General features: G+C 35.9%; 1 protein-coding gene across 15 annotated transcripts in view; it reads right to left on the bottom strand.

The window, feature by feature from the left end:
- The window catches only part of MYCBP2 (MYC binding protein 2), a 174,257-nt gene that overhangs the window by 119,395 nt on the left and 28,032 nt on the right, over positions 1-26,830 (bottom strand). For all 15 annotated transcript variants that reach the window (XM_066313401.1, XM_066313405.1, XM_066313400.1 and 12 more), the window contains exons 3-17: positions 22,234-22,449; positions 16,791-16,944; positions 15,324-15,520; positions 14,847-15,089; positions 14,493-14,564; positions 12,547-12,643; positions 8,147-8,220; positions 6,882-7,020; positions 6,189-6,265; positions 4,472-4,676; positions 3,489-3,653; positions 2,637-2,795; positions 1,947-2,151; positions 1,123-1,268; positions 533-634 (exon numbers count right to left, since the gene is read on the bottom strand). In XM_066313401.1, the coding sequence (XP_066169498.1) occupies positions 533-634; positions 1,123-1,268; positions 1,947-2,151; positions 2,637-2,795; positions 3,489-3,653; positions 4,472-4,676; positions 6,189-6,265; positions 6,882-7,020; positions 8,147-8,220; positions 12,547-12,643; positions 14,493-14,564; positions 14,847-15,089; positions 15,324-15,520; positions 16,791-16,944; positions 22,234-22,449 (2,251 nt within the window). The remainder of the gene's footprint in view (positions 1-532; positions 635-1,122; positions 1,269-1,946; positions 2,152-2,636; positions 2,796-3,488; positions 3,654-4,471; positions 4,677-6,188; positions 6,266-6,881; positions 7,021-8,146; positions 8,221-12,546; positions 12,644-14,492; positions 14,565-14,846; positions 15,090-15,323; positions 15,521-16,790; positions 16,945-22,233; positions 22,450-26,830) is intronic.

Consider the following 26,830-nt stretch of genomic DNA (forward strand, 5'->3'; position numbering starts at 1 on the left):
AGGTAGATAAAACATAAGAACATTTTGAAATGTTGCAGTGGGGTTTTGTTTTTTAATTCAGTCTGTGTCAATATTCTCATGTTATGCAAACAGAGAAAAGTTCATTTTATAAAAGAAAATTCTGCCTATTATACAACAGAAATTCAATAATTTATTACATTAATTAAATAATTCATATAATAGGTAAATAGCATGCAACAGGCTTGTAGTCTTTTCTTCATATAAATGTTTTAGGATCTACATTTTCAAAAGCAATCATTCAACCAGGAAACAGGAAAAAAAATCTAAATGTGAAAGTGATATAAAATGCTTCTTTTCATCATTAAAATTCTGATTCTTATGTGTTGACTTCATTAAACACAAAGATCTCCCCCCGTTTTCTGAACGCAAGCTACATAACAAACTACCTACTTAGGATCGAATTTAGTTTGATTACTGAACAGATTCCCTGGAGGAAGACTATTCTCATTCTTAGACAACAGCCTCAGAAGTTGCTTAAGCTATTCAAGCCCCTTCTCAGTAAGTCACTCACCTCTCCCTTCTTCCAATCTATGTCTCCTAATTACACGTTGCCGTTTTTCTTCTTGTCGTAGCTGGAGGTGCTCTTCAATATTAACTCCAGGAACAGGGACAGCTAAATAGAGTAAGAAAATAAAATACGCCGAATTATCTTTAAAATTGTTATGGTGGCAATAAACCCTAAAAGAAGTAAAGTAAATGAAAACTGAAAACTTACTTACTAGCTGCTCCCTACATGGCCCTGACAAACAAAAAGGATTTGAGTAAATTTGGAGGAGTTCTAAGCTTTTTCTCCTAATTTCCTGGTTTTCATGAATCTGACAATTCCAGCATCACTAAGTAGCACTTAGCCATATACATATATACAGTTATGTGTTGTCATGGGCATCTCCATTCTCCCCCAGAAAGTTTCAGAAAGCATTATTAAACCAAGTCCATGATTCTCTGCTATATCAACAATAAATAAATCTGTTAAACATCATTTAAACAATATTATATTAAAACTGCCCTGTAATAAAAGTTTACAAACAAATGTACTGAGGAAAAAAAAAGGTGCAGTAAAAATGAGAATTAAAAGCTATTTTCTAATTTTATATCACTTACCCAGCAAGAGATCTAAAGGTATCATCTCTTTTACAGCATCAAGGATTCCTCTTTGCCTTGCTTCCTGGCCATCCAGTTCTCTAGCACATGCCTTGCAGCAGCCACACACAGCACAGCCTGACTCACCTGAGCCACAGCCACAGATTCTGCAGCAAACAGAGTTGATTTATCACTACCTTATTTTTGTGCATTACTGATGCCTTTGTAATTAAAACACAGATTATTACTTTGTTCTATCTGTGGACATGCAAGTTTTCCTGAGAGAAACAGGAACGACAGCTAGTTTAAATCCTAGTTGCTGTTGCATGGTGCCAGGACCTGGCTGACCATTGAATTAACTTCTCAGAATGAGCTTTTCTTTATTTAGTTTAATGTACACCACGTGAAAACATGAACAAGCAAGCAATGAGCACACAAAATGCTGAAGAAATAGTAATGGTGACGCAGAGGCTCTCTCCAGCTCAACTAAGAAGTTGACAGATAAAAGCAACTTGAACAGCAAGATAAAAAAACGGAAGGATGAAGAAAGGTTACCCTGAGCAAGCAGCTCTGTCAAGAGACAGAAATTATGTTGGTGCTCATATCCAACAGCTTCTAGTAAAGAACTCCATGATAAAGTAAAAAAAAAGTCTTTAAAATTAGATCACATGCAGGCACATACTATTTACAGGAATTTTAAGCTATTTCTGATTTTAAAAGCAACATACAACTACATATACAGCTATAAAGTTACTTTAGATGGAAATTTCAACTCAGTTCACATTCAAGAAGTGCTTCAGCCATCCAACTGACTGTTCCACCCACATTCCCACACATTTGCTTACCCTCCAGGTACTCTATCAGGGCGCCCGCTACTAACACAGCTGGCTCCATAGCCTGTGCAATCTCCACATACAGTGCACACCATACACTGCTCCAGCTTCCATTTATGCATGCCTGGAGGGCACATCATGGACTTCTCATCTTTTTCATCCAGTTCCTCTTCCAGGTCTTCATCCATTGCTGTTGCCATGTTCTCAACTCCAAAACCTAATTAAGATATTGAAATAAGAAATACTTGCTTTCTGAGGCCAACAGAGAGGATTCTGATTACTCAGAGAGGTAAAGGACAGGTTGGACTGGGCTCTGGGCAACCTGGTCTAGTTGAAGATGTTCTAACTCACTGCCAGGTTGCACTAAATGACCTTTTAAAAGATGTCTTCCACCTCAACTATTCTAGTGTTTATGAACAGTGGCTTACTGCTGAAGCTCTGAAGAACGCTCACAGATTAGGTTTTAAAAGGAATGACTAGGAATGCCTGATGTGCCTGCTCAGCCAGCACAGTGAGCTTTTTGAAAACTTGAAATCGCTCTGTGCATGGGCATGCCTGATTTTTTAAATCATGTTGCATGTATTCAAGCTTTAGTGTTGAAATTACATTTTTTAACAAAATGTTTAGTTTTGTTTTGCCTTCTGATATTTTCCAGCACACAAAAGGAAAAAAAAAAAAAAAAAAAAAATCAAGGCCCCACACCTTTTCCTCCCTGGCTCATAGAGCCTGTGTCTCGTCCACACTGTCCTTTATTATTCACTCCAAATGTCCAAACTTCTCCATTCTTCATTAACACACAGGTGTGAGCTTTGCCCATGGCTACTTGAGTCACAAAATGGCCTTTCAAATCTGTTACTAAACCTGCAAGACATAAAACACTTGAATGACAAATTGCACTTTCTAGCCAAGAAGGAAACTGAATGATGTAACAGAATTGTTAGTGGATACTGACAATTTTTAAAATTTACAGCAAAAGAGAAAAATAGATATACAAAACAAGTGCTAGAATAAAAAGTGAAAGGAGATCAATGCTTAGGCTACTTGTTCTGCAAAAAATAAGAAGTCAAAAGAAAACCTAAAACTGCTGCAAACCACTTGTTTTGAAAAAAAGTTGTAAAAAAGTCATAAAGCCATTAGACCTTATTTCACTAATATTTTACTTAAACTAAGGTGTACAGGATCATCTGCTACCACATGAGCAGAGAAGCACATTATACTTAGTTTCCAGCAGCCTTTGTTCATAGCAAAACATATCTTGTTTCTTTGACTTTTTCTTGTATGGCCTTCTTATGTAAGATTAATAAGTAGTGATTTTTTTTTCTTCTCCTTAGTGGAAGAATTAATTTGGATATTTGTCACCACTGACACTGAAGTCTTCTACAGAACTTTAGGAAGTTGTCTTTTTCTATCCTTCTGTCGTATTTGTCTGAATCAACAGAACATCAGAAATACATTACGAAAGTAAGAAATACACATTTTCATAGGCTAAAAACTTCCATACTAATTTCAATTACTTCAGTTAAAAAATCGTTTAAAAGGAAAATATTAACTTACTTGTACTATCAGAGTAAATGGCATCTTTCCCAAACATGTAGAGTTCTCCATCTTTGGAAATCACAGAACTGCTTCCATTATTGCATGCTGTAGATATGACAATCTTTCCTTCCATTTTAATAATTTTTTTAGGCTTATATGGTTTTGATTGCCGTCTGCTTTTAGCTTTAAATAAAGAAATAAATTACAAGTAAATCTACCAAAAAATCTCCAAACCATCACGGGCATAATCATTAGTTTTCACACCACTAATGAAAAAAAACCCAAACAAACAACTAACTATATGTGCAATCTCCTGGTCTAATTTTAACTGGATTACACCAGCTCCTCCCCAAAAATTCAATGGCAGGCAAAGATTTGATAAGATCAGTATCTTTTAGAAATGATTCTTCAAGTATTTCAAAACACTTTAATTATTCTTATTCATCTAACACATCATCACCTACCATCTGTTTCCTAAAGTGAAGTATTTAATTTAATATTACAGCAGATCACAGCATCAGGGCACTTAAAGCTATCTTTAATTGTCTAACAAACTCTATTTCAACCTGAAAACACAACTACAGAAATGAAGACTAGAAAATATGTTAATTTTGTATTGATGAGGCATTTGTTGGTCTGAAGGTCAAATTAATCTGTCTAATGTCTGAAGAATTCTGATTATCAAGCAGAGAATATCCACTTCTACAAGTTCTTATCAATCCACCTCTCCACCAGCCAGGAAAACACCTACTTCCAAAGCTCAATAAAACAACAGCAAAGAAGCAGAAGTTTGGCTCCACAGTTTTTCAAGTCCCAGGCAGACAGCATGGCCTCTTGACCAAATTTACTGTCTTTTCTTGGAACAACTCTAAAATAGCACTTCCACCACACAACCCAAACTGTGGTAAAACAGATAGCTGGGAAAGGTTACTCTTCTTTTCAAGTTAAAACTCTTCAAGAGGCTTTTACCAATGACAGGTCAAGTAAGCAGTGATACATACTTGATTCACCATCCTCTCCTTTACTAGCAGAACCTGTGAAGAATATGCTTCCATCCTCAGCCACAAGTAAGGCATGAGAACCATCATGTCCAACAGAAAACTGAATAATCTTTGGAGATTTTGTGATTGGGAGTTCAACCCATTTGCCAGCTGAAGGGCCACCTTGTTTGATTCCCAGACTCTGATATTTGCCAGTATAATAAATCTAAGAGAAAAAAGTTGATCAGTTTTAGTCATGCCACAGCACTTCAAGCTTACATAATTCTGTATTGTTTTAAAATCCTTTCATTTTAAACCACACCTAACTCTTCCTGACTTTGTTTATGCCATGTCAGTATCTCTGTATCAAACTGATCCATTTTGACTTAATGGGGGAAAATTCTGGTTAGATTCTTAGATCAGATTGTTTTAAAATGTGCTCTCTACTGAGCCACTGAGTGAGTTTTCATATGTAATTGTTTGGCTAGATGAGTTGAATACACAAGAAAGAACAGAAGAAACTACTCAGAGGAAACTAAGCATTTAAAATACTTCACAAAAATGTCTGGTCTGTGTAAAAACAAGATGGTACTACAACAATGAAATCAATTTATAATAACAAATTACTACATATTTTAATATGCCTCAAAACATTTGTGAAATTCGATGCACAGTGGCCACAGACCACATAGTAGCAGAAAAAAATTTGACATGAACACACGCAAAAATATTGAGATGAGCTAAAAAGTTTCCTTTAGAACCATGCAACTCAACAGCTCTATAAAACTGGTATGTCAACCTATGGGGCACCTAAAGCCATCTGACATTGCCTTGTATTTTGGATTACCTACTTTCACAAACAACTTTATACACCAAACCCAGAAAAATTGTTAATTTTATACTGAACAGGCATTTTTGGCAGTTGAATGATAAAGTTAATCTGTCTCCCCCATTGCTGAAGAGTTATATTTGCTCAAATTCTGTTACATACTATTACATTTTCTTAAAAACTATTTACTCAATAACATTTTCAACAATCTCAGTGTTCTGACAGCAGAAGAACAAGGCCTTCGTTCCAACAAAGCAATAAAATTTTGAACATGTAATTTAGAACTATGCTTCTACAGGATAAATAGCATTAGTCTTCCACACCGAAATAGAAACACAGTAAATAATGTAAAGAGTCAGTGACAGTATTATTTCTAAATTTCAATGAATATGCAAATGCCTCTAAAAAAGTCTCGTCTGAGCAGAATAATATATCAAATCATTAGGAATAGGCTTAAAGAAATTACTTGAGGAATCTGCATAGGGGAATCAATAATTCTCAAAAGGATCAGAAAAAAAAATCAGGATGGGATTTAAATTACTGTGTTCAGACTATGGAAAGTTATGAGGTGGTAAGGTTTGCAAAGGTGCCAATACATCATTATAGACAGAAGGCAATTTTCTTCCCAAATTTAAAACAAAGTCCTTCACTGTACGACTGACTCTAAATTCCTCTAAATTCAAGTAATGGATTTCTCCGCGGCTCCAACTACCTGTTTATGCTTTTAAATAACTATTTGTCCTTTATGTTTTAAAGCAGTCTCTGAAAAATATAATTGAATACAATCACAGACATACATTCTAACATACTGAAAAGGCAAAAATAAAAAACAGAAAATAATGATTAAATTAAAAACCATAGAAATCTATTGGTGCCATTTTGCTATTTACAACAGAACATTTTCAGTACCTTTCCACTAGCAGTTTTCATCAGTGCAAACTCTCTCCCAGCACCAAGGACAGCTGATTCCTCATCAAACCCTGTACCTGTGCAAGTAAGATTGTGTTAACTGAAGAGTTTAACCAGGCAGTTTCACAGACCAGTAACCTACCCAACTTTGCAGCTCCGTGTAGCCAAATATGCCTTTTTTTTGTTCAGACAGAGCCAAAACCAGGCTCAACAGAGAAAAATACCCCAAAGCAAAGCCTAAGTGATATTTTCTCAAAATACCTTCATAGATACTAACAATTCTTCACCTCAAATTCCAAAGCCATTTGTAATGTTTTTAAATGTAATTCTTTCTCCCTTTAATCCAGTTCAGTGGCCCTTGTAACTGGTTAACTCTGACCCACACCAAGGGGTTCCACAGCATAACTATGTTTTATAAAGTCCAAGCTTCAAACAATTATATATTTATTACATAACTGAAGGAAAATACTGGAAAACCATGAATACTACTAGAGACAGAAAGGTGCTTCAAAAATGGATGTATGGATTTGACTCTGAGTTAAACAACACTTACACAGTTTCAAACACCTCTCCATGTGTTTATTATGGAGCAATACCTTCCTGCACATAGTAGAGTCAAAGGACAGCACCATGTTTCAGCTCTACTGTTGGAATTACCAAGCTTGTTATTAACCTTCAAAGATGAGAACTTACTGATAATGTGCAAATCTTTCTCCAGATCAAACAATGAGATGCCACAGGCATGTAAGCATTTTCTTGCAAGCTTAAGCTGCAGTTCTTGTTGCAATACTGGCTCAGTACTTGTGGCAAATATTCGCACTACAAAGCCATCCTGCAAGAAATGCAAAAATCCACTTCATACTGTACAAGAAATGAATTAATTTACTTCTCAAGTCTGAAGTGCATTGACATAATATTATTTGAGAGTAAATGTCAGAGGACATTGATAAAGTAGCATTTATTATAACATAACATTTACTGCAGAGGAGAAAAGAATAAAGTGGACATCAGGAGAAGCTAAAATAAGTATCTGACTCCTTCAACAGAATTTGAGTTCTATGAAAATGCCATGAACACTATAAAAATAGCAAACTGCTGCAGAAATCTTACTTTCGTAACTATTTACATCTATGTTTAAGGCCTCAACATCTGATTCAGAACCAAAATTCTGCACGCAGAGTGACTGCTGTTAAGAGTAGGTAGAGTTTTCTGTTTACAGGTGCAGACTATCTTCATATGGACATGTTAAAAAAACCCAACAGTTGTTCTGTTAGGAGAGAAATGGATTAATCCTGGTTTTCGTACAGTTGATGTTTAGCATCCGTTGACAACTAAGTTTCACCTCCATCTCTATTTTACAGATTTCTCACTACCAAAAAACCACACCAGAACTAAAACCATACTGTCTGCTGAAAAGGAAACAACCACTATAGTTTTGTCCCCAGCAGGTGTACTTCTTTGATTGCGCTTCTACAGCTTTGGCCAATAAGCAATTTTCACACGCAAAAATTAATTGAAATGTAGTCTATTTCCTATCTCTTCCAGTAAAACTGTCTGAAATGCCCCAGTAAGTTCCAAAGCAACTACAGGAAATTAAATCAAGAAAAAAGTTTATCCTTAAGCTCTATGAAGCTTATCCCACAAAGAACCTGTAGAAGATGATAAAAAAATATTATTCAATGTACAAGATTATTTTCCTGAAAGAGCAATGGAGTTTTTTTAAAAACTTATTTGAAAAATAAAAAATCAATCACAAATCAAAATTGTGTGAAATAACACCAAAATACTGGGGGGTTTATGCCCAAATATGGAAGTTTCTCATTATTTCTAGTTACATGGATTTCTTAGTCGTGTTAGTGAAGAAAAAGCCAAACATGAAGCAAAAAAGAAGCTATAAATATTGTAAAATAAAACCCAGCTGAAAAAAAAATAGTTTACCCATCATTTGTAAAACTTACATCTCTAGATGCTGCTATTTGATTAATATATTCTCCATCTGTGAAAAGGATATTCTGCCCTTCAGTATGACAATCTGTGAGAGAAAAATGAAGTGCACTGCATCAGTTTATATCAGCATACATTCACACACTGATCTCTGCTTCTAATTCATTCTCACTCCGATCAGATTATGAGAGTTCTATGTTGTCTCAAGTGAGATGATAGCATTCTGATAATGTATTCTTTTACATGAAGATATCCTGTCTCACCAAAAGCATGTAAATCTCCTTAGCTCTTCTAAGAGTTACTGCAGTACTTTCCATTGTATGAAATGTAAGTGGTTACACCTCAACATTTAAATGCAGAAAAAAGCACGTTGTAGTCACCTGAGACGCATATTCTAGACTATTACAACACAACTAAATTCAAATATTCCGGGACTACTAAGTCTTTCTCCTTCCCCGAAGACTTTTTTCATATAAAGACCATTATCTTTAAAGAAATGTTTCCTCAGCCCAGCATATAAAACCAACAGAAATAAATGAGTCAAGGTTTTGGTTATTCATCTCATTTTTTAATTATTTACAAATTTTGTCAATCTATTAACTGAAAATCTGGTGGGGTTTTTTGAAAACTAATTAAGTATATACTTGAATACATCACTCATTTATTGATAATAGGTCAGCTAATTCCAAGAAAAATAATAGGGAAAGAATTCTACCCAAATTAGGAGAAAAATTAAAATACTACCCTACACAATTTCTTTTTCCCTTCCTGTGCTGTTCATGGAGCTACTGGCAAACAGATTTATATGGTTTGTAAGGTGTTTGCCTCATTGACTACACACAGGAAAGAGACCTCTTCTAAAAATACTACAGGACAGCCATTTTACACTCCAAATATTTGCTTCATATCCTGAACAGAGATCCAGTATTAGCATTTTACCTAATAAATTTAATGTTAAATGAAGCATACATAATATCTTTCTAGCATAACCAGGAAGCTTGCTTGTTTTTTGCTACCTCCCTGGTGCATTAAAAATAATACAGCTCAAAACATCCCACAGAAACCCATTGTTTACTTTTTCCTGATAAACTGTCCAATAGTGTCCTACCAGGAATCAAATATGCATTAGAAAGCCTTCTGTAACTCTCACATCTGGAAGCAAAGTACCAAAAGCAGACAACTTCCCTCCCCCTTAGAGCACACCCGGGTATGGATCACAGATCAGGTATGCAGCAAGCATAATGGAGAATGGCAGCAATAAGACTGAAGTTTGAAATACTGCTCTCTCAAAAAACATCTCAGATTTAACAACTAAAGGCAGTTCACACTACTAATTCTCTGCTCTGCAAAGCAGAGCTAGTGATAAAAAGTATCAGGAACTGGATGAGAAGTTCCAAAACTAATCTAAATGACATTTTTCCAAAGGTTACAGGAAGCTGGTCAGCATGAAGTTTCTTTGAATGACTGAAAATTACATGCTCACACAAGCAGAACAGCCAAGGAAGCAGCACATTCTGTCCACCAGTAGGTCCATACTGCACTATTTAGCCTATGGCTTGAGTCACCTCAAGAAAGGTGAGTCTCCTGGTAAACATTTCTGGGGGTTGTTCCTATGTTTCATAGATCTGTTCAAAGAGGAAATCTGGAACAGGGAATGTTTTGGGTTTTTTTTAAATACATGCTCTCCAGAAGACTTCCTAAAAATTAGCACCTGATTAGCTAACAAACAGGTCCAGCACTCAAATCAAACGAACAGGAAGACTAAAAAATGGAAGGTAAATGGTGTATCTGGGAAAACTAATATAGTGTCTTGGCTAGGAAGGAGCTTCTATGATTAATCCTAAATCTTATTCAATCTGACTCTGTATATTACCATGAGGGTGAGGATAACAAAGCTTTCTGTCTGGAAACTGCTGTAGGAGAAAGGGTTTATGTTTTAGTAAACACACGTAACTACAGACATCTGATAATCACAGCCTCCTTAGAGACTTCAAAGGAAGATGACTGTGAAGCACCACCTTCCACATTCACACTGTGCATTCTGCACCTGCTAATAATGGCGACCTTGAGGACATCTAGGCTACCCTCAGTTAGCAGCACTTCTCACACTAAGGAAATAGCCCTGAGCCTAAGATACTAATTTGCAATTTCACAGAATAGTAAAAGCTTGTGACTTCAATTTCTCCAGCTGAAAACAGAAACTGTTTTAAGGTACACAGTAAGCATTACTGTTGAAAGAAATGGCAAAGACAAAAACCTCTGTCAATTCATGTCTAGTCACCTAGCAAATTCTCATGGAATTCAGACATTCTTTTATGATATATGGACTGAGAAAACAGATGCACAACTCAGGTACAGTGTATAAATTTTGACAAAAGCATTAGTTACATGACTGTTGACATACAGCCTGGTAGTTCCAGATATAAGGTTGGATTTGCAAGATCATCTGTTAGAGTGGAAAGACTGCCCTTTAAAAATAGAAGTTTATGGTTTCAAGAAGATAGATCCTCCTATATGAGAAAGGAGAAAATGTTCCATAGTTCTCTGACTTTTCTAAGGTCATGTGACTTCTATCTAGGATCAACTTCTAATCACATCTCCTAACCTTCTATGCATCTCATGTATGAATAAATCTTAATACCTTTTTTTTAATGCACTATAACCAGTCCAGGCATTTGAAAGAGATTAATTCCAGATAGAGCCATGTCTGAATACCATACCAACTGGAAGCAAATATTTGCTGTGTTCAGCTGTTAGCAAGGTCACTGGCCTGTAGTTCTATCCAGCATGGCTTTTCAGAACTAGAAGAACTTGTAAGTCACCATAAGATTTGAGTGGGGCAGCCACTACTATTCAGAGTTAAGTATCTACTCAGTTTTCCTCAGGTTAGACACCTTCCCCTACCTTCATTTCATTTTTTCTAATGGGAAAGGAAAATAACCAGAAGTGGACCCCCTGCAATTTGTCCCAGGCAAAAGAACAAGGTCATATGTGCTCACAAGAACACACTGAGATAAATGTGTAGAAGTGCACAAAGCAAAACAGCAAAGTTCAAGGACTGAGATACAAAGGACTGGAGTTACAAAGAACATCTAACATCTACTTTGACACCATCAAAAACCATACAAAATGCAACTGTGCAGACAGTTTGGGAAATTTCTGAATGGGTTCGCATTCAGATTTGCTTTTCAATTTGTTCAGAAGGTACACTCTCATTGTGCCTTTTCACAGTATAAATACAAGGCAGAGTTGCAGAATGACACTTGTCACTGAGATTTGCAAAAGCAAGCTAGCAGCTCCAAAGGTAGACTTTAAACGTGCTCAAATCTCTGTCAAGACTGGCATAAACAACACTGATTCGTTTACAAATGGTAACATAATTAAAGGACATCAATGAACCTTACTGTGTAAGTAGCTGGCCTGAAGTGAAGGAAGTTAAAAACCACTCTGAAAGACATTTTTTCAGATCCTTGAATGTCTTCTCACTGAAATATCTCATCCAGTCCCCACAAAGAGCAAGAGCAGCTTAAAAAGACATCCATACTTTAAGGATGTGTAGAAGGTTGCATGGACTAGATTCAACATTCAGAACTTGTTTAAAAAATTGCAGCTTGCATTTTAGAGACAAAAATCCTAGAGAACTTTTCTGAGGTTTCAGTCAATGTTTTCTTACTTATGTCAGAATGAAACAAAATCTTTCTTCTGATGTACAAAATAAGCCTGACATTGATTAAAAAACGCTCTTTTTGTCCTTCTGCTATTTATGTGCGTAGCTAAGAACAGATGTATTTTACTAGAAGGCCATCAAAGCATGTTTCAGGAACATCCCCATTCTCTAAACAGACTGAAGTTATGAGGCTCCTCTGAAAAACGACAACAAAATGAAAACAAACAACCCCTCACAAAACCAACAAATCTCACCCAAAAACCCCAAAACTGAAAAAAATTTCCCCAAATAAATGAAAATCCACCACCAATATAAACATCAGAAGCATGGTCCATCAGTGTTCATTAGCTGCTGTTGCTTTTTGGATTTATTTTTACCCTATTAAAAAGCAAAATGTTTTTTTGTTCATAGTCTATAATTGCCTACATGTAAGAGATCCTGGAAACAAAGTAATACGTGAGCCAAACACTCAAAGTCCAAATGAGAAAGAAATGAAAATTTTTAGGGAGGAATTTAAGCGCTTGTAGTGTTTAAGATGATCACATATTCTAAAAGGTTGCAATATTCTTCCAGCAACTGGACTAAGATGCAAGGCCTCTAAGCGAAATACTGAAGCTGGTCTGAAGTGAAGCAAAATCAAAGTAATCTGAGATCTCAAAATCCCTCAGTTCCTCTTCTGCTTGCCTGAAAACACATAACATGTAAACAGGAAACTATAGCAAATTTTTCTCATCTGGAGGTTCTTACCTGGCAAAGCAACTGTACCGTCTTGTTCCAAAGTTTCAGGATTTATTCTTATGGCTGTCATACTGTGATTATTCGCATCTCTATATAATAAATAGCCCTGGCAAGAACAAAAAAAATATAGAGATATGAAAATACTCTTAAATATATTAACAGGTGTTAAAAGGGAAAAAAATGCCATCATTATTTTAGATATTGCTTTAAAATAGTGGAAGTCTTTTACACCAAATTATGATCAACATTTTCTCTACTAATCAAGTTCCACATTAATAACTGTAAATTTGACTCTCTTCCTCCACTTTCTACATGCCACAGATTAGCATGCTGAAGCTTGCATACAACTTCTGAGGCCCCACATATTAATTGTTATTTTTATTTGTATACAGATAGAGTTAAAAGCCACAGCCACAGTAAAAACAGTGTTTCTGTTTCCATCTTTCAAATCAGTGAAATAGTCACAGGAATTCCACAAAGGCAACAGATAATGTTGCCCTATATGGAAGGGCAATCATAAATGCAAGCATTAAAACCTAGAATTAAAAGAAATATTAATTAACTACTTTGACTCCCACATTAAGACATCATCTTCCACTGAAACTACTGGATAAATAAATCTCGGGGACATGAGGAAAACAAACCCACAAATTAAGCAAAGAGCTTTAGAGTAGATAGAAAAGCTTCAATCTAAAGATAACTAATATGATTACATAAGAAAAGTCACTTTAAGTTAACCAAGCACCTGAAGGGAAATGACAATAATGACATATTTTATCTCTTATGGACACATAACTAGCAACAAGAGCAACTCACACACCTTTCTATAAATACAGCCTCAGAATGACACTTGTCTGAATTGCAGTGCCTTTGGCTACAGTCAGGTGCTTTTGGCCACTCACTGTGTGAGTGCGTACACCTGTTCAAGCACTCAAAAAGCACCCCATATATTTACAGTTATTTACAGTTATTTACAGAATGTCCAAACACATAACACCATATAATTAAATCACATGAATCCTGCTCCTTTCCAAACTCATAAAACAGGCTCCAGAATGAATGCATCCACACCCATTTGTTTTGTGCCAGTGTACCTTTTGGTGATCTGTTCTTACATTAAATAAAACCAGATTTCATGTGTTTGGGTATACACACACACACACACACACACAAAATAACTGCAATGAAAGAACCTATATTTGTAATGAACAATTTCACTTCAAAAGCAGGGCAAGAAGTATACTAAAAATCACACTCGGACAATGAGATCATCCAGTCAACAGAAAATACACAAAAAATTACGTAATTTAATTGTTCTCTAAAAGGTATTTTTGTAAGTTTTGAAGGGTCTTTATAATGGCTAATAAAGGTATAAGACAAAGTGATATTCCAGAAAAAAAAAGAAAAATTAAGTTAATATTCCAGAAACTAACTCTAAAAAACCCAAACCATCCAAATATAGTTAACTCTGCAATGACAATGTCAACAATTATCTCTAAGCATTGCTTATATATGCTCAATCCACTCCAACCAAAACAGCATTTTCTTATTTTACTGCAGATGTTTTAATGTCAATTTCTTTTCATAAACAGGTACTTCAAATATTTTTTACATGTTTACTGCAAACAGCACATTTACATCCATTGACATGCACTTAGAAACACTCATCAATCGACAGCACAGTTCATAGGCTAATGTGCTAAACCACCATATTTTGCAAAAGTCTTTACAGTGACAACACAGAGCAAGGACACACCATTATTCCTTTCTACAGGCCAGTACAATCACATGGTCATCTTCCATAACTTAGAAGCCAGTACCAAAAACTTTGGTTTTTACAATGAAAGCCAAAGGAATGATAAAATATCCATGTAAGCTTACTCTAAGCTAGTGTGTCTACTTAAATTACTCATGAGGGATGAGAAGGGCTGCATATTTTATAAGTATTCACCTACCTGAGCATAGCCTAACCAAGACTTTTTTTCTTTTCTGTTTTTGATGCGGGATGTAGAATTGTATATATGGCCCTGAAAAGCAAAAAAACGTCCATCATTTAACAAATACCAGAGTGAAAACTCAACACATAATCACTTATCATTTAAGTAATGGCTTCAACCATATTGCAAAGTGAAAATTCTAAGAAAATGTTGTCAAATTGTCATAGAAATCATCAGAAAAATTTACACAAACTGTAATAGAACTGATGATTAGCAAGCTATGTAAGATTCTCCATGGAAACAGGACATCATGAAAGTTAAATTAAAACACTAAATAAGTATCACCCATCAGACAAAAAGCAGCCACATTACCCTCACTGTCCCGCTATATCCAGAGCCAATTTTGTAAAGTCCATCTTTGCATAAGAGATAGAGGAAAAAACCATCACTCTGAAGTAGGCACTGGTCATCTTCATCTACAGATATTTCTTTCAATGGCCATTTGTGCATCAAGGCTGCCTTCTTTATCCCATTACTGAACCAGTCCTGGATTTGGATTTTGCCCACCAGAACGGCCTGTACACTCCGCTGAAGAGAGTTTAAAATGGTTGGCACCTAAACAGTAAAAGAAATAGTGAGTAAAAAAGGTGACAATTTTTAAAATGTTTTATTTTCTGTTCTAACTCCAACTCAAGAGAGACAAAAAAATACTAACTCATCTCAAAAACAGTGAGGGGGAAAAAGGTAACAATTAAACAACAATTAAACAATTAAATGTATCCTATCAGAACTCATGAGAAGTACTCATCTACATATATTCCCAGATACAGAGAAGCTTTAGTGCAAGACCTGAATAGTCTGACAAGCATGGCTGCCATTATTGGTGAGGATTGCAGAGATTGCTTGCAACGTCCTTCCTGTCTCTCCCCAGGCAGCGACCAAACTGAAGAGGCAAGCGCAGGAAAGCGCTGTCAGGGACTGTCCTGTACTGTCATTCATTCCTGTGCTACGGACAGTTATTTCCAGAAGCAGCTGGAACAGGGATTCTGCAGATAAAACACAGTCATTACACAGACATGTCACAAAATGATACAAAACAATTCTACTATCAGTAGGAAATTAATCTAGGAAAGTACCTTATATCTTTCCTCAGCCATTATGTTTAGAGCTAATTTCAGATATAAAGGCAACTAAATTATCCTTAACTTTTCTTCTTTTTCAGCCAAAAAACATCAAGTCTGGATCATCACCATGGCCAAAGAAGGAAAACTGCAAGTCTTTCTGTCACAATGGAACACATTAATAAGAATTGGGCCAGAAAGTTTTATCTGACCTGCCTATTCAGTCCACCCTATCACTGAGATGATGTGTAGGTACTGAACAAACTTACCCATTCTTTATGACCCTTACCCAGGTTGAAGCACAGCCCATTTCACAGAAATGAGCATTTCAAATCAAGGCTTGAAAATTATTTTGATCACATGTCTCTCTCCAATCACTGGTAGCTGAACAATCAAGGTATGAACAGAAATCCACCTGAATTGTCCCTGAAGCAGACACAACTAACCACTAAGACAGTAATAAAATAGTCTTCTTTGTAGCTTTTTAATACTCTGCATGCACATCAAATGTATGCACACAAAACAGAAGTTTTCTATACCAAATTACTGTTTAGAAATGGAAAACTGTTAACTCATAAAATATGAAAAAATATATGAAGTCTCAAGTTTCCTTTAAGTTATTTTTAAGCAACACAGGCTACAGCCTAGACTTCCCTGCAACTCTATAAACAAGTAAAAACTATGAGTCAAAAAAACATATTGGGATTTTAACTTGAAGGATATTGTCAATCATGCTCTCAAAAGCATCAGAAGTTCAACTTCTATTTTCAGTATCATTAAAAAGAAAATTAATTTTCAGAGAAGCTTTGGATGGCCAGGGAAATTAAAAACAAAAATTCTGACACTCTGCTTAGCAGTTCCACAAAAATTACAGAATAAATATCTCTACAAACCACAACAGCAGATTCCAAAACAAATTCACTCCAAAACTGCATTATTTCCAGTAAGATCAAGTATTTTATGTTTCGGTGAGAAGTGAAACCCAATTTGTTAGGCTGTAAGGTTTATTACCTTGCTTCAGTGAGGAAGTACTGCACACATGCACCATTAAGAAGTGTACACTCCAGAATAAGGTCAGTCAGTTGAGAACTAGCATGTTACTATCTCACAAATACTTGCCAAGAACCATTTTCTTCTATTCAACATAATTAACAGATGTATGCTAATACAAATACAGTAAGAGATGAGATATTACCTAGGACTTCAGGAGGCTCTGACTGCAGCCCTTCTGGCTGTTGACCTTGGAGCACATTAAGTAGAGCTTGTAGGCTCCTGAGACACAAGGATGGATGAGAAAATCTCGTCTCCTTTATCAATTCAAAGACTTCACACAATCCAACTTCAATGATCTAAAGATGCAGAGATTTATCAGAACAGACGTCAATATAATATTTTTAGATCTACATCAAAAAAGTATATCCCAATGCTCACTGAACAAGACAATTGCTCAAATAAAACATTATAATATAAAAGTACTAAATCGAACCAGAATCAAAATCAAGAACCCACCTATACAACTATACCAGCAAATATTACTCATTAGTCAGCCACTACAAGGAAGAGCATACTTAAGCAGAGTTAAGTTTCCTGAAAGAATAGACAAACTTAAAACTTTTTGCACAATAAAAGGCAAACTGTGCCTCTAAACCCTTCTAATTTCTATCCAGTTCACACTTTGACAGTCTATTTCCTTGCTCATTAACATGAGCCAGCAAACTACAATGGTCTTGCAACCTGGCTTCACAACCTGAATAACAATACGTTTGACAGCTGATACTGGAAGCTCTAGCACTTGCCCCTCCAAAGCCTCTGAGATTATTTTTTATATTGTGACAAAAACAAAGACTAATTTCTTGTCACTAAAACTCCATATGTACTCATCACAGACATGCATTAAGCCAACTAACAGAACATGTTTAAAAGCCCTGTTATAGCCATCTCTACCTCTCCCTTTTAGAACTCCTGACTATTCTGAGATTACAATCGTGTTTCTCTCCATTGACTGCTCCCTTGCACTTCCTTCTCAAACTCTGTATTTAATAATGACGAAGATGAAAGAAAAGAGAGGAGGGTTAGCACATTACCAATAAGCAACCGTTTCTTAAAAACTTCACTATGTGTTCTGGTCAGGAGCACGGCTCCCACCTATAGAGTGTTTAACAGAGACTCACCCCCGAGTAAAATCTAGGGAAAAAGACTGAAATGTGAAAATAACATTGCTAATGCAACTGCCACTCATGCTTAAAACACATATATTCTGGCAGTCAGCTCTAAGTTCTACTGGTAACCTGTATCAAGATACTGTGTAACTGTCTTTGCTGACATTCAATTTGACTCCCATCTTTCAGAAATCATTTTACCATCTATTTTATTCTTGGAGTAAGGATAAAAACATAATCAAGTCCAGTCTTCAAAGCACAACAGCAATTTCCCTCTGCAAATTACACCTTGCATTTCATATCTGCAATGGAGTGGGGGGAAAAGACATGCATGGAGAATCTACAGGGAGAAAAACTGCCAACATAATAATGGCATAATGCTTTTTCCCAGGATCCAAAACTCAACATCATGCTGAAAGGTAAAAAATAAAATACATTGGTCGTATATTTTTAGAAATGTCCTTTCAGTTCAGTTACACTCTCTTGGAAAGAAACTGGGTTTATTTAACTCTTCACAATCTTCAGAGAGAAGACCTCAATTAGGAGCTGACATAGGCAGCTAAAGAAAGTAGAGAACACAGTGGAAAAAAAAGTTTGGTGAACTTCCAATGCAGTAGGAATCCATAATATTTAGTCATGCTGCGATGTTGCAAATTCCACACAGGTTTTGGGTTGATTTTTAAATATCTGAGATCAAGAGCTTGGGTAGGCTTCATAAAAGAGATCTATTTGTGTATGAATATCTCATTTATGTATCTCTCCTCCAAACTATGCCCTGAAAGACAGAATAAGCAAACAGTTCTTTTCAAGACTTAAGATCATTCTCACTGCTCCCTGTAGGGTTTTTGGGCCAAAACAAGCACTGCTGCCTCAGCTGCTGTGTCACAGTCTGACTGCTCTTACTGATGCTCTCCAGGCAGCCACTCTCCCATTCCCTTCGCAACACCTTTGAGACTTTGGATCAAAAGCCTAAGACCACTTTACAAAAGGTACCCAAAATTCTAGGCTGGATTCAGACACTGTGACTCCTAACTAATTCCCAAAACCCCTCCTATTTCATCTTGAAGTCTTATCTACACTCTTGTTTTATTTCCTTTATCTCTCATCTCATAGCATTGTGAGCATTATACCAAATCCTCACATTAATATATTCAAAATTACATGCTACTCTGAATTAATTTCTTATATACATACAAAAAAAGAGAACATTTACAAAGGTAACATTCTCCTAATCAATTTTTAAAGACAAAGTCAGACGCTAAAGAAAGTAATTATTTATCTTTAATTTTTTGTTACAACTTAAATTTAATTTTTGCTTAAGCTTATTAGCAAAATGTATACCAGTGCAGAAACAAAGAATATTTAAGTCAGTTAATTCCACCTTAATTACTTTAATCCCATACTTGTTCCTTTTAGTACAGGGCTTTTGTGGATCATTCATAACTCAGCATTAAGTTTAAAAGTGGGGGGGTGTGTGGTGAAGGTGAAGGGTGTGGGAAATACCTCTTCTTTACTCTGCAAATTACAGATCTTATCAATAGAACTGAACCTACTCCATTTTAAGTAGAGAGAATTCCTCATCATTAGCTAACCTACTAAATAAGGTAGCAAATAAATATGTCAGACAAAGGCAAGTATTTCCTGAGAAACCAAAAATATAAAGCTAACAAAGCAAGTTACTAAATGACTTTTTGATGTTTTTACCCCCAATTGCCTGTTCTGTTGGTGCTGTAAATTAATTTCTGTGCCTTCTGGTTTTTGAGAGTAAAGCAAGGAAAGAAAGCACACAGTTTGTTTTGAAAACAGCACTCCTCTGCATTCTTTCTCTAGGACTCTGTGTGTTCGGCTGATGCTCAGATAGACTGCAGCACAGAGATCTACTTTGCTCATAGTTATAGTTAACTGAAACAGGTAAGTTGTCTAGACTGGATTTTTTTTTTCTTCCTTTTTCTGTTTAAACCTACTCTAGATCAAAAGACCCAAAAGAGGACCAAGAGCTCGGACCTGCGGCCCACCGGAACCTGGACCACCAAAAAGACTAAAAAAAGACAAAGAGCTAAACTACACCCACACCAAAGACTTTCTCAAGTTGCCTTCTCACTCCAAAATAGCAAGTTTTGTTTCATATTATTCATTCTTAATACTTGTGAGCACTTTGTTAATAACTTTTTCCACTTTTCTCCAAAGAAGTTCTTTCCCAACAGTTAGGGAGAGGCGTCATTTAAGTTTGCTCCCCAGAGGGATCGTACACAGGAGTTTTCTCCCAAAATTACCCTAAATCAGGATGCTAAACTATCTGAACACAACAAAACCACATTTTTTTTGTTGTGCTAATATCTGAGGAGCAGCGAAGTCTTTGTCTCTCTTAATGTTAAGAACAATTTTCTCAATCTTATAGAAATTGCATAGGACAACTTCTGATTCCAACATATAGTCCACTTAAAGGCTCTAACAAACCTGACTTCAAGTTACAGGATATGAAAGAAAATAAAGGTACAAAAAGACTCTTTACAACTTACCCTCAATTAAACAAAACAACACCAACACACCAAGGACTATACTCTGGACAATCTGTAAAAGCACAAACCCTAGCCACACTTTTTAATCTTTCACCTCACTGTTACACTCAAAATATGAGTATTCTTTTTAATAAGCTAACAATTACTATCAGAAATTTGCCTTGTAAATATTGTAAACCACAGAAACTTCATAATAACTTTCTTCTTTACAATTAACAAACTAAGTCCTACACAATATTGTTCATTCTCATGAGACAGACACCTGTATCCAGGATACCAAGGCATTTACATAGTCAGTCCCTAGGAATTTTACTACAAGTGAGACAGTTCCAAGCAGAAGTTTTTTTCAAAAGCATGAATGCAAGTCCTATTGTTACCTCCAAGTGACCTAAACAACCCTATATTACCTAGATAGTTATGAAAAATACTGAGGTTGTATCAGGCATCTAAACATATTTTTGAACAAGAATTCTCAAGTTTGCTATTTTTAGATTCTTTACTAAAACTTAATAGTTTGATAACATACTGATTTTCACCAATTTTATATCTGCTGTACTGAATGTAACAAAATCCCAACAGTTTTCTATTTTGAGAGAAGTTTGTTACTTAGTTTCCCTACCATTTTTTCTAAGCTACCACCTTCTTAAAACTGTGCTACTTTTCCAAGTCTCATTGTAATAAACTGCCCAACACAATGCCAATGTTTTGGCTTCCACATGCAGGTCTTCTGTCCACATCACTGATAAAAGAGGTTCCAAGAAGGATGAGGTTTAACTTCAACATCTCTTTAAAACGCCATTCCATTCTTTATAAATGCTAATAGCTACATTGTCTTTTACTTAAAATTAAGCATGTAAAAGCCCTTGCTGATTCATTTGATACAATCCACAAGGACTCAGATACAGTTCATAAACAATGCTGACTTTCTTTCTAGTGACCACATATTTCGCAATCATCAATCATGAAATTTCAGTTGGCTGACTTGGTTATGCTTTTTGGCAATTCGCCACCACTATTTTCTGGAGTGCCAACTTTGCCCTTCAGATAATAACAACTAAATGCAATCATCTATAAAATCCTAATTTTCTAAGACAAGACACTCAAAGGTTCTACATAACCACAGCCACAACCACCTTTTTAATTCAGCATTTGTATTGGGTTTAGAGTAAATATAAACAAGCGAAGTTAATCTGAATATGCTTTTTAGATTCAGAAGAAGAACAAAACAAAGCCCAATCCATAGCACTGGTAAGGCAGTAATCAACAAAACTAAATGCACAGTTTTGTAATACACAGTAAAAAACAAGTGAATCAATAAATTGAAAAAAAAAAAAGAAAAATCAGTAAGTCCTATATTTCTGACTTTACATCATTAATCCTACTGAAAGCACAGAAGCAGTCAAAAGTAAAAAACCACTCTAACTGTAAAACTATAGCATCAAAATCTTAACATGCATTAAAATCTGGAGCTGTCAGTACCACTGAGGGCACTAAGCCAAAAAAGGGAAAGAATAATTGACAGTTACTGCAATGACATGCATACTCGGCAAAACATGTTAGGAAACATTCCATCAAATGATTTCCATTGTTAGAAAGACTTACTCTTTTTGGAGGATAAAGCAAAAGAAAGCACCCTTTACCATTATGAGCTTGTAGCCCCTCAGAGATATAAGAGCTGCCTTACTGGCATAATTTCCATGTAGCTTTTGAGGCTGTAGGTGTTCAAGTACCAACACTTTAAAAGGAGTGCAACTATAGTATTTACCCGATGTTTAACTGACTTGGGTATGTACACAGATCATCCAAACTAATCAAATGATTCTGAGCTAGATGGACTACAAATAAAACTACTGCAGTGTTTTAAGCAGCTGGCTTATACTGCTGCTCTTCAATCCCCAAAAAGAAGATACCAGCCTTAGATGACATACATGGCACACTTTAAGTGGTATCAGTTACTTGCCTTTGGAAGTTTAATAGGTGGCTCTTTGGGCTCCTCTTCTTCATCACTGTCCGAATCCCCACTCTGGACACTGCTCTTTGAAGCCAAAGACACAGACGCTTCCTTTTTCTGCCACTCCAACACACAATGGCGGACATTGCAGTAAACATTAAAAGCTGAAGGATTGCTATGTAATCTGATATCTGGTATGGTTATTGTACTCTCTAGGTTTTCAGTCTGAAAAACAAGATAGGTTTTAATTTTAGTTTATTAGTTTAGTAAACTTTCAAGCTTTGCTAAATATAACTAATCTCAACAGTCTCAATAATTTCAACAGATCAAATTATTTCCAAATTGGAGACAACGTTCCTGCTAGTTATATTTCAGGCAGGGAAGAAAGAAAGAAGAAATTTCAATAGGTTGTCTCTAGCTTTAGTCTCTACCTCTCATAACTTGATGAGAACACTGGGACTAAAAATGAAAGCAGAATGGTCCAAACCCGTGCTACAGTGATAAGAGTAGCAGAATCAAGTTTTATCTTCCCAACAACAGTCTATTTTGGGGGGTTTAATTATAACTGAGTTTTTAAATGCTTGTCTTGTTATGCCAGTTATTAGCTTCAACCTGCTTGTAAAAACTAAAAATATAAGCTGTTTATTAAACATATACTAGACATTAAGAAAACCCACTTGCTTTGTCATTAAATGAAAACTGATGACAAGTTTAAAAACTCATGTCAGGATGCTCCAGATAACAGTTTTGAGAATAATAACCTAACGACTGATTACTAAATAAAGAAGTCAAGGCCTATGACTCAACAGGACACCATTCTGTTTTCAGAAGCCCTTCTGTGAAGAATTTCCACTCCAGTTCTTTCTTGTCAGCATGGCTAAGTCTTAGATCCAGAAGAGCCTAACTTCTGTAGCTCATAGCCTTATTTGAAACAGACTGGCCAAACTGTTAAACTAGCACAGTTCATTTTAGATATTACAGTGCAAGATAAAATCAATGTATGTTTTCTTGCCTATTAATAACAAGCTGACTAGTTTTCAGAATTCAACTCGTTATTCTCCATACTTTACAACTATTAACCACAAAGTACAAGCTAGGAAACTGTTCTGAGAAACTACCACTACCCTGGCCCACCTTGGTACCTGCTACTGGTGTTTTACTGTCAGCCTTGGCCAAGACACAAAGGAGCCTTCCTGAGGTTGTCACTGGACTCAGAAAAATTATAAGAAAAACATTTCTTAAAAACATTTCTTAAAAAACATTTTTTAAAAATCTGCTCTGTATTTTCCCAGTCTGCAACAGTAAGATGAGAGAGGAGGCATGAATGACTTGAAAAGAGAAAACTCCACAACAATTTATTCCCAGGCAGGATTATTCCTTCCATTTGGTTGAGTACTAGCAAAGACCAGGCTGGTTTGAGCACAGGCTTTGAAAACTGGATTTCAGGCATATGGGAGAAAGCGAGTCTCTGTAACACCTTGCTGTAGACAGAGGTCACAAAGACCATGTAAGGAGAGAAGGCCCGGGTTTAAGAGTGCAGGACAAATTTACTTGACCATGCAAGGGCAAATATGGGGGATTTTTAGGACAGACAGACTCAGGGTCATGACTAACTTCACAAGGTCATTTTGGTTTCTTGTACTCTTGAGGGATAGAGGGAGGAGGGACACAGTGGGAGTGGAGGCTTTTTGTCCTTTTTTTTATTTATAGGGTATTAATATTGTGCATTGCCACATTCATTTGGCACAAAATTATGCAGTGAATTACACTACAGTGATTTGAAACAGACCACTGAGAGCAGTGATGGGAAAGAGAACATTCACTAGCAGAGGAGAGGTAAAAAGTTTGAGAACCAGTGAACTGGAAAATATTTTAATGGGGTGATTTATTTTTCTACAATATGGATGCCACAATTTTCTACATGAAAAATATTTTTATTTGCACATTTTTATTAATACCGGAAATAACACAAGACTCTAAGGCAGACCTTTTAACATCATATGTTAGAAATAATAACAAAAAATTCTGAACTACTTGAAACTATTTCATCATTTACATATTCCCTATTTTTGATTATTATATTATTCTGACTGCACTAGTATATATTTGCCTATCCTTCCTTTCCATTATTACTAAAGTTACTGTGAGCTAGAACATTAAGAAGCTAAGCTTTACACTATGCAACCTATTTTATCAAACACAAATTGTGTGTTAATTTTTCTCACCTTCATCAGTGTTAGCAATAGCCACAAAAATATAAAGAAAATGAAGGGGGAAAAGGCAAAAGCTGGAAAAAGTTCTCTACATACATATTTAAGTTTGGCAGGTTTTTTTCTTTAGCTCAACAGAACTTCTGCCATTAGTGATTGAAAGACAGCAAAGTTTACTCCTTGCTCAATATTAATATCTTTGAAATAGTAAAGGTCCTGCTAAAAACTCCACAATATTAATCAGTGCAAGAACCCAAAGTACAACCTCCTATGTTATTCCAGTATCAAACTGTATCAAAATAAATTTGGACTGGCCCTACTGTTAAGGAGCTCCTACAAATTTTGAAGTTTATTTGACATCAGAAAACTGAACAGTTGGTTATAAGATGTAAGTCATCTGTTATCCATACACATTACCCCAAAAGTTTTTGCAGCTCCTGGCAAGGCAAATAAATAGTATAAGCTTTCAGCTTTAAAGCTAGCTCAATTGAACAGAACAGGCTGAATTCCTTAGTAAACTTAGTTTACTGAAGTTTTTTACTGACAGTTCCAGAAAGAAAAAGATATTTCAGGGGCTCCAGATATTTACCTGAAAGTTCACTTATGTAGTTAATATCACATATTATAATTGTAACTTCTGTGAAGAGTTTCCACTCCAGTTCTTTCTTGTCAGCATGGCTAAGTCTTAGATCCAGAAGAGCCTAACTTCTGTAGCTCATAGCCTTATTTGAAACAGACTGGCCAAACTGTTAAACTAGTACAGTTCATTTTAGATATTACAGTGCAAGATAAAATCAGTGTATGTTTTCTTGCCTATTAATAACAAGCTGACTAATTTTCAGAATTCAACTCGTTATTCTCAATACTTTACAACTATTAACCAGTAAGCACTTTAACTGTTCTATCCCCATGTTCAGTGTTTTGCTTTTCTACAATAGTCCATGAACAATACTTAGATACACTAATAGCCTATCCAGACCTCAGTACAGCACAACACCCTCAAGAAACTTCATCCTAAGGTAAAAAACACTGATGTGATTTGTGATGGATTTGCTCAAGTCTAAGAGTTCTATTATTTGCTGTAAGTCTAATACTTGTAAGTATTATAATTCTATAATACTTATAGTTAATAGGTCTTAAAAAAAAAATCTGTTCAAAAGTGGATGTATATAAGCCAGTAGTACAAATATCACTTTCTTAGATTTTCTTTACGTAAGGTAAGAATGAAGCTGATGACAAAAAAAAACAGTAAGACTTTCTGCCCCTCTAATGCAAATACTCATACAGTGAGCAGCTTTTTTTGTTGTTTTTTCTTTTCTTCAACAATGGTAGAGGAAAGTAGTCAAAACAGGTATCAGCAGTTTTTTCCATATGAAACAAGTGTTCTTCGTTTCTAGATAATAGATTTCTAACTTCACTGATGTTGGAGTCCAGGACATCCCCTTGGATGGCCTGGGACCTGAGCAAAGGAGTTTGAGCCCTGGCAGGGGGGTGTGGAGCCGGTCGAGGGGGCTCGGAGACCTTGGCACAGAGCCCAGGAAAACACCAGGTTTGATTTTAATCCATGGGAAAGGCTTTCAACATTGCAGAAGTAATTACAAACCTCCAGGATGTGAAAATTGTAATTTAGCACAGTAGACGATATAGAATTTATTAATTTTAGAATTTTAGAATAGAAGTAAATGGGGACAAGATGGTGGAATTTGGGTGGTACCTTATGTACTTCTCCTTCTTCCTCGTCCTCCATTTTTTGGGGCGGTGATGGCACAAAGTAGTTAAGAGTGGATTGGATCGAAGTGGAATGTCACTTCTGGTGTGGGCACTAGGTATTGGTACAAAATAGTAAATAACTAGTACGTAATTATCTGTATAAATGTTAGGGGACATCCCATCTGTGGGGCAGTCGTCTCGTGTCCCAGCTGCTGTCTGGACCTCAGCTGGGAGCAGAGAAAATTCTGAGATATCGAATAATAAACAACACGAGAAACCTGAAAACAAACCTTGAAGACTCTGCTTTTTTTACACGGACGTGGCTCAGAGCTTTTTAGAGGGCCAAGGACTTTAAACCACCTAAAGCTCGGGCGAGGAAACCCCCCTGACAACTGAGGTCAGATACACTGAAAAAGTCAGAAAACTGCGATCTAAGTTCATCCCATTATCACCTGAAAGTTTACTTTTCTGCACCGAATGAATACCTTCTACATAGCCATAAAAATTTCACCAATATTATAATATGATACCATCTGTACAATCTTGCTGCTGACTCACAGATTTTGAAGTAGAATAGATCAGTAAGAAAACTAATCAATACCTGTACCTACAGAACCTCAGTTTGTAATTCTTCTATCAAACTAATAAAAGTCTACTTTAACTCACAATTCTGTTAAAGATACTAC

Source organism: Sylvia atricapilla, chromosome 2, assembly GCF_009819655.1.
Source record: "Sylvia atricapilla isolate bSylAtr1 chromosome 2, bSylAtr1.pri, whole genome shotgun sequence".
NCBI lineage: Eukaryota > Metazoa > Chordata > Aves > Passeriformes > Sylviidae > Sylvia > Sylvia atricapilla.